An 8,503-nucleotide genomic window follows, 5' to 3' on the forward strand; every position below is an offset into this window, starting at 1 on the left:
GGGGGGGCGGGGAAGGAAGGGCAGGTGCTGCTCTTGGTTTCTGCTCCCAGCTGAGCCAGGGGTGAGCCAACTTGTCAAGGGCTTGGCGCTGGCCCCTCCCGCACAGCCAGCCTAGGGAAGTCAGTTAACCTCTCTGGTCACTTTCCTCGTGTTTAACGTGAAGAGTTGGGCGAGATGCTCTCAGCTCCCCTCCAGCTCACTCTCCCCATCCTCCCCCTGCACGCTGCCCTCCCCCACCTCCTGACCTCAGGCCCCATTTCTCCTCCCCTAGTGTGCACCAAGGGTCAGGTGGTGAGTGGCCAGTACCGGATGCTTGCGAAGCACGGGGGCTACGTGTGGCTGGAGACGCAGGGGACGGTCATCTACAACCCTCGCAACCTGCAGCCCCAGTGCATCATGTGTGTGAACTACGTCCTGAGGTGAGCGTGTGAGGGCTGGGTGGGCACAGGCTGGGGGGCAGGGTGCTCCTGAGACTGAGGGCACAGAATGCCGAGCCTTTCAGAACCCGGCACCACATCGGCAAGCTCTTTTGTAGTGGGCGTCCTGGGAACAGTGGAACACTGGGATTTCCCCTTTACAGGCTTTTTCTGCCCCTTCCCCCTTTGTCATCTGTCATGCCTCTCACCCACGTGGGGAGGCAGCTAGAACACAGTCGTCACTTAAGTGCTTTCTGAATGGGAGCCAAGGGAAGAGAACCACGGTTACTTTTTGGGAGAAGATGTAACACCTTTGCTCGGTAGCGCCTGGGAAGAAAGCTAGAGAAAGTCATTGCTGGGGTGCAACAAAAGCAAAAGCCTTCAAATCTCATGCATACCACGCAGCCCACGTGCGATATTAACGCAGCATCCAAGACAGATACATACTCAGCGGGTGCTCTACACGTCGCTAGCTCCACGACTCCAAACTTCCAGTGCACGGTTCTTTACGGAGTGCCAACACACTGTCCATACCCGTGTTTTTGTCTGAGAGGCTTAGCTATCAGGACTTCCATGTGTCTGGAGAGTAAAAGGGTTTTGCTGGAAAATGTGGACGGTCTGAAGTTCGCTCTTGTCCCACCAGTGAGATTGAGAAGAACGACGTGGTGTTCTCCATGGACCAGACGGAGTCCCCGTTCAAGCCGCACCTGATGACCATGAACAGCATCTTTGACAACAGTGGCAAGGTGGCTGTGTCTGAGAAGAGCAACTTGCTGTTCACCAAGCTGAAGGAAGAGCCCGAGGAGCTGGCCCAGCTCGCACCCACCGCGGGAGATGCCATCATTGCTCTGGATTTCGGTGGGTGCTTCTAAGCTGGGCCAGGGCCTGTCGAACCCTCTTGGGGTGGGGGGAGGCCTCCGGCCACAGCTCTTCCTTAAGCAGAGCTGCCATATGCCTTGCCTAAGTCTTGCTGATCATCCGTTGGTGGCCAGACCCTATGCTGGGCACGTGCACTCACCGCAGCATAAGACCCGTCCTATTTCTGACCTCGTAAAGCGCTGAGCGGGGGCGGGTGGTGGTGGTCGGGGGTGGGGGTGGCGGGTTCTGGTCGATTCTCCACCGTGGGGAGAGGGGAGCGTGAGACAAGAGAGTGGGGTAGCGAAGGATCTGCTCCGAGGCCACGGGCATCTTTCCACAGGGTGGGCAGATCTCCCATCTGCACCTTGAAGGACAGATTGCTTGTTTAGGCAGAGGCCTGCTAGGTTGAAGTAATGTTGGGAGAAATTCTTCCAGAAACGTGGATGGAGAAAAGATTCAGGCCCAGGAGTAAGCCCTCGAATGCACTTCTTTAAACGTTTGCCTGTCCCATGGGGATGTGAGTCCGGGTGGCCCCAGCGGAGTTGTCAGCTCTTGGAACTGTGCTCTGAACGCGGGAAGCCCCTTCTTCCCCACGTTGCAACCCACGGTCACCCCCCAGCCTTGCTGTGGCCGCTCAAGGAACAGCTACACCTCCCTGTGCTTGCTCTGGACTGGCTCAGCCCCGTTAGGTGTGTTGTGAGAGGCCACCGGGGAACGGTGATCTCAGCGAATCACAGAGAGCAGCCCTGGGACAAGGAGCCACACAGCTTCCCAGTTTCGTGGCAGTAATGAGGCAAATTGCCCAGTTTTCATAACCACCTTCTCTACGTTCTGGATTTTGCCCTTCAGGGAAGAGCGGCTCCTAATACATTTAGTCTCTGAAAACTAAAGGCTCCAGGAGGGTGTTCGCATTAAAGGGAGTCTGTACATTGAACCCCAGCCCCAGTTGAAGGCCCCTTTGTCCCAGCGAAGCCTCAGCACACGGGGGGGCCGAGCCCCAGGCACGCTGCAGGCCCTTTTAGGATCACTTGTGCATCCTTCGTGCTTCCTCTGCCCTGGGGTGAGCCCAGCAGTTGCGGGGGCGAACCAAGCCCGGCCCTTGTCTCCACAGGGAGCCAGAACTTTGAGGAGTCCTCAGCCTATGGCAAGACCATCCTGCCGCCAGGCCCGCAGTGGGCCGGAGAGCCCAGGAGCCACGGCGCCCACACTGAGGCCGGGAGCCTGCCCGCCTTCACCGTGCCCCAGGCAGCCGCCCCGGGGAGCACCACCCCCAGTGCTGCCAGCAGCAGCAGAAGCAGCAGTAGCTGCTCCACGGTGAGCGCCCCCTGGGGCTGAGGCCATGGAGAGGGTGGGCTCCTCCTCTGGCTGCTGCCGGATGGCTGAGTGGACAGGCCGGACCCGAGTCCTGCCCTCCTCCTACTCAAGAGCCCCCTAGGGGGGCTGTGATACTTACTTGCCACGCATCAGAGCTGTACGCTTGCTCTCAGTACCCATCCACCCCCATCTATGTGATCAGGTCCTTGACGACAGGGGCCGGGTGGCACACAGCTGTGAGCCCCGAGCTCAGTCCCCATGCGGGGCAGTAACCATCCTGCGGGGGGCACAGAGCCACACAGTTTGCAGAGCCCGGCCAGCCATGCCTCTATCCTGTTTGTTTGCTGTTCAAGACAGCCTCATTTTATGACGAGGAGACTGAGCTCAGAGAGGCTCACACAGCTCCTAGGGCGTGGCTTCTTTACAAATTCCTATTCCGTGGAATAGAGTTGAATCTGTGGGTCCAGAAACGTATTTCTCCTCCTACCTTGGCCTTCTGGGGAAGCCAGTACCGTAGCCTTGACTTGGTCACCTTCCTTCCTGCCCCCAGCCCAGCAGCCCCGGAGACTATTACACATCTCTGGATGACGATCTGAAGATTGAAGCAATCGAAAAGCTCTTTGCCATGGATACAGAGGCGAAAGACCAGTGCAGCACCCAGGTAGGTGGCCGTGGGGAAGACTGGAGTGGCGGGCCAGGCCTACCAGCTGCTGGTGGTGAAGGCCGAAGTCTCTTCTTGCAGCCTCAGCCCTTTGTTGCAAAGACTAGTGGGAATGCTTGGCCCAGGCCACAGTCCCGTAACTGGGTGAGGGTGCAGGGAAACGGAGCCTGTGGTCGTCTGCTTCTCTCCCTTCTGCCCTCTGCTTTACCCGTGTCACATCCAGCTCTTCTGCTCTTAACTCTCGATATATTTATGTCCTGCTAACTTGGATATTTCTTAATGCACATGAAAACGAAAACTACAACTGAACCTTTCTTTAAAAAGCATACCCAGATGTATACGACTTTTGTAAGCATAGGGAACAATTATTCCCTTTACAAACATTTCCGTTTTAGGAGTCTTTGAAATAACTTATTTTAAATGCATTTTAAAATGACATCTGACTGACAAATTTTTGTTTACACGTAAAGGCCCAACGTCTTGTAAAACCTGTGTAAACAGGCTAGGGTGTGGGTAGATGGGTATGTGGGTCACAAAACCCGAAGGAAAATCATTCATCCCCATTTATTCATCCAGAGTTCTGCCTTGCCTCCTCAGTTTGTATCTTTGTTCTGCAAAACTTTCCCTATTTCTCCCCTGCACTTTCTTCTCTGAACTCCTATAAGATTTATTACTTAGTATTTGGTTATCACTGTCTGCTTCTGCTCTTTAGCCATTTCAGGTGGTTGTAATCGGCTGCCTCCTCCCAGTGAGGGCTGAAACACTTATTTTTCTGCGTCTGCTTGTGAGAATTCCCTACGGTGTCCATCATGGTAGTGGGAACCTGCGGGTCCATGTCTGAGTCCTTGTTGATCAGAATGAAGGTCCCACAGGTAGCACTGGGCCACGGTTACCCTATGAGCAGTCCACCGATACACCCTGGGCATGTGAGGTGATGGAAGACAAAGCTGCCCTTGGCCCCCTGGGAGCCATCGTGCTCACCGGAGTGGGCAGGGATGGCTTCGTGGAAGAGGTGGTGCCTGCCCAGCGTGTGGGAGTGAAGGCTGGGCTCGGACTGGGAGACAGGAGAGCATTTTGGGCTGGATGGGGGTGGTGGCACCAGGGGGTGTGTGGAAGGATGCCTGAGTGGAGACTCAGATGACTGCGGATTGGTGGCACAGGCTGACCAAGGGAGAAAATGCACGGGAAGCTGCCGGCGCCTGCCGGGAGACCTTGCGCACTCAACGGACACATCTGAGTATTCTTCTCCTGGGCCCTGAAGGCCTTAGCACTGTCAGGCCGTGCGGGAGGAAGGCCTCGGGCAGGGGTGGGGTGGGGAGGACGAGGGGCTAAGATGGAACAGTATCCCTGAGGCAGCGCCAGCTGCTGAGCTGCTTTGCCTGTGGTCTGTGTCTCCTCAGATGGACTTCAATGAGCTGGACCTGGAGACCCTGGCGCCCTACATCCCCATGGACGGGGAGGACTTCCAGCTCAGTCCCATCTGCCCCGAGGAGAGCCTCTTGCCAGAGACACCCCAGTCCACCCCCCAGCACTCCTTCAGTACCATGTCGAACATCTTCCAGCCACTGGCCCCGATGGCCTCTCACAGCCCCTTCCTCCTGGACAAGTATCAGCTGGAAAGCAAGAAGATAGAGCCCGAGCAGCGGCCTGTGTCCTTCATCTTCTTCGACGGTGGGAGCAAGGTGTCCCTGCCACAGTGCTGTGGCCAGTCCTGCACCCCTCTCTCCTCCATGGGGGGCAGGTCCAACACACAGTGGCCCCCTGATCCGCCCTTACACGTGGGGCCCACGAAGTGGCCCGGCGAAGATCACGTGGAGCCCTTGGGGGCCTCGCCCTTGGGGCCCCCCGGCACTGCACCCCATCTCTCCGTGTTCAAGAAGAGGTAAGTGGCAGAGACCCTCGGCTGCTTCGGCAAAGGCTGTGCTGTACAGGGAGGGGACAGACAGGCGCCCCGAAAGGCCCCCCGCCCCATCACCAATTCCCACTCCACAGGGGTCTGATACTCCACTCAGCCCTTCTCAGAACTTTGAGAGCTTGGGCTTTAGGGGACTCGCCCCTAGGTATGTGCGGCCTCGAGTGGGACACGTTTTATCTGGGCTGGAGGACACCAGGAGGGGCCTGTGGCCAGGGAGAGAAGGAGCTTGTCCAGGGCCCTGAGCACCAGTGGCTCTCCGGACCACCCCTCAGAGCGCCTTGTTTTATGCAGAGCTCGTGGGTTGAGCCGCACAATACCCACACGCACAACACGGAGGGATGGTTCCTTGGCTCGGCCGTGGAAGCCAGGAAAGCGAAAAGATGCCCGTGCCTTCCCCCTGCCTTTGGCTGCCGGGGTCCAGCACCCCCACCCCCCCACCCCACCCTGCCTTCCCCCAGCTCCTCCCCATCTCCACCCACACGTCCCTTCCACCCACTGGGAGCTCACCTCAAGCTCCCGGGGCTCATTGATTAGGCTTCCTCAGGGCCCTTGCCTTCTACAGAGCCCCCTCGCTGGTTCTTGGTGGGGGGGCAGTCCAGGCAGGGCAGGGGCGACAGGGCCGCCGCAGCAGCCTTCCCAAAGACTGCCGTCACGGAGCTGGGCGGCCGCAAGCCAGGACTGGAGGCTGCCCGGGTACGGGCGGGCACGTGTGGAGGGAGGTGCAGGTGCCCTGAACCCTCAGCATCTCACCAGGTAGAGGGCACTGTGGAAGGAAGGAGAGCCGGGGCCTCAGGCCCACCGCCCCTCCTCCAGGACTCTGCCCTTGGGGTCTTGGAGCCACCACGGCCATGAGTGTTCGTTCTGGCAGGGCCCTGGGTGTGTGGGGCTCCAGACTCCCTCACGCCCGTCTCTTGGGCTTGGCAGGTCTGCAAAGGGCTTCGGGCCTCAGGGCCCAGACGGGATGAGCCCGGCCATGGTCGCCCTCTCCAACAAGCTGAAGCGGCAGCTGGAATACGAGGAGCAAGCCTTCCAAGACATGAGTGGGGTGAGCGCCGCCCCTGGGGAGGCCGGCTGGGGGCGGGGGCTGAGCACGGAGAGCCAGGCTGGCGCGGAGCGCTGCCCCCCTCACCCTGACGCAGTTTGAGGACCCGGGTCCCTGGCCTCTCCCCTCAGCCTCTGCACTTCCACACCCAGGGGGATCCACCAGGCAGCAGCCCTTCACATTTGATGTGGAAAAGGATGAAGAGTCTCAGGGGCAGTGGGAACTGCCCCCTGATGCCGGACAAGCTGCCGAGCGCAAACGTCCCCAGTGGTGAGCACAGGCCTGGGCCTCCTGGGGCACTGGGGGAAGGCGTTTGCCGGTGGAGGGGCTCGGGGCCCACCCTGGCTCCCCACTCCCTCCCCGCCTGCCCCTCCGAGCCTTGCTAGGACAGGAGGGTGTCTCCACCCCCCCTTCCCCCTCTGGCCCGGGGGCCGCCGTCAGAAATCTCTGGGCTCCTTGCGTGAAGGAACAGGGACACTGGGGGGTCACGGTCTCTCCCCTCACTGTCTGACACTGGCCTCTTCCAGATGAGTTCATCCGAAATCCCGTGAGGGGCGCGAGCCAGCCCCTGAGACACTTAACACCGCCACAGCTGCCATCTGCCGTGAGGCCCGGGGAGCCCGCCAAGAGTGGGTTCCTCCCGCATTGTTACACCCCCCAGTACCAGGACTACAGCCTACCAGCGGCTCACAAGGTGTCAGGTGGGTGCGCTCAGGAATGCGGGCACTGTTCCAGGGCCTGCTGGGTTTGGGAGGGCGTGGGCCAGGGGACGGACAAGGCAGTGGGTCTCAGCTCAGCACCAGGATGAACCTGCTCGTGAAAGGCAGCTGCCTTGAGAAGGGCGAGCCCTAAGTACTGCAGCAGGGGCTGGAAGGCCACGTGTCCACAGGGCTCGAGAAGGAACCCTCCACTAACACTAACCAGGTGACACCCGGGGCTCTTCCGCCTTAAGAGCCCCCGAGCCTATGCCTGCCTTTTGCTCAGTTCTTCACAGTACCGCCTACCGCGGGCATCACTCTGAGCTCAGGCAGGAGCTGGGCTGAGGACGTGCTGCTGGGAGGGGGGCCAGTCTGCTCGGGGAAGAGTCACCCTCCTGGACCTTGCTTTCTGGGAGGACTGGCCACCTTAGTCTGTTACCATCTTGTGAAATGTAGATGTTGTCATGGAAAGGTTGGTATTTAAACATGAACATAACTTGTAGTTTGGGTGAAACATGCTGGACCCCTGCCCTAAAAAAGAGAAATTTCCTCAGCAATATGGTTTGGGGGCAAACTGCTGCTCCGTGCTTCAGAGCTTTAGAGTCACAAGACAGGCCTGCGCTAAAAATTCTGCTCGTTACCAGCTGGAGGACGGAGCAGGCCACACATTTAACTAAGGGGCTTGCGTGCAAAGTGCAGAGTTCGTGGATATGTTTGCATTAAGTGGGAGCCAGCATTATCATCCCTGCTGTGCACCCAGGAGTTTCCTTGAGTGGAAACTCATCCTTTTCAGGGGAAAAATAAATAATATTCTTTTTTAAACTCAGGTCGTTTCTTAGGGTGAGTAAAAAGAAGGGGGGATTAGAAAGGGCTGGTGAGCAAGTATCCGTTGCTACTGTGGTGCTGCAGGGAGGCGTGAGACCCGTCCACGAGGGAGCAAGATTGAGTGGGGGGGGGCAGCATGGGGGGCTGGGAGGGGGGCCAGGGATGAGGTGCTGCAGCTAAGCCAGGGGAAGGGAGAGCGGGCACCTCGCGTTACTGGGGCCGATGAAGGGCTTCCGGGGCCGCCTCCAGGAACCTGGGCCTGCTCTTCCCGGGAAGTGGGGTTTTGGGTGCTGGGAGTCTCCCCTTCGCAGCATGAGAGAAAGAGGGGCTGCCAAGGGTGGGGATCCTGAAACTGGAAGTCCGGCCCTTGAAGGACCTGTGTGTGTGTGTGTGTGTGTGTGTGTGCGCACACGTGTATATGCATGTGTGTACGTGCGTGTAAATGTGTGTGTGCAAGTGCGTGCAGGCACCAGCTGGTTCAGAGCTCCCTCTCTCCGTTCGGCCTTTCTTCCGGCTGCCAGTGCACAGTGGGCACGGGTCAGTTGGCAACCCCGAGCCTTGCCCAGGCGCTGGCTCGCGCCTCCACCGCCCAGGCCAGGAGGCCTTCGTGGCCGCTCCTTCCATCCAACCTCCCTGTCCCCTGGACATTCCCTGCTCTGTCTGCACTGCACACTCTCCCCCGCCGGGGTCTCAGCCCCTCTCACCTGATGGGATGGAGACGACATGCTTTCTGCTGGGTCCCTGCTCTCTGCATGGGCTGGGTCACTAGGGAAA

At 59.1% G+C, this 8,503-nt stretch overlaps 1 protein-coding gene across 1 annotated transcript in view; it reads left to right on the forward strand.

Annotated features, from left to right (window-relative positions):
• EPAS1 (endothelial PAS domain protein 1) overlaps positions 1-8,503 on the forward strand; it is an 88,721-nt gene that overhangs the window by 79,746 nt on the left and 472 nt on the right. Inside the window, exons 8-15 of the mRNA XM_007459966.1 lie at positions 272-419; positions 1,060-1,274; positions 2,386-2,588; positions 3,139-3,249; positions 4,650-5,131; positions 6,089-6,209; positions 6,359-6,476; positions 6,734-6,907. Coding sequence (XP_007460028.1) covers positions 272-419; positions 1,060-1,274; positions 2,386-2,588; positions 3,139-3,249; positions 4,650-5,131; positions 6,089-6,209; positions 6,359-6,476; positions 6,734-6,907 — 1,572 coding nt within the window. The remainder of the gene's footprint in view (positions 1-271; positions 420-1,059; positions 1,275-2,385; positions 2,589-3,138; positions 3,250-4,649; positions 5,132-6,088; positions 6,210-6,358; positions 6,477-6,733; positions 6,908-8,503) is intronic.

This window comes from Lipotes vexillifer, unplaced genomic scaffold (assembly GCF_000442215.2).
Source record: "Lipotes vexillifer unplaced genomic scaffold, Lipotes_vexillifer_v1.1 scaffold666, whole genome shotgun sequence".
Lineage (NCBI taxonomy): Eukaryota > Metazoa > Chordata > Mammalia > Artiodactyla > Lipotidae > Lipotes > Lipotes vexillifer.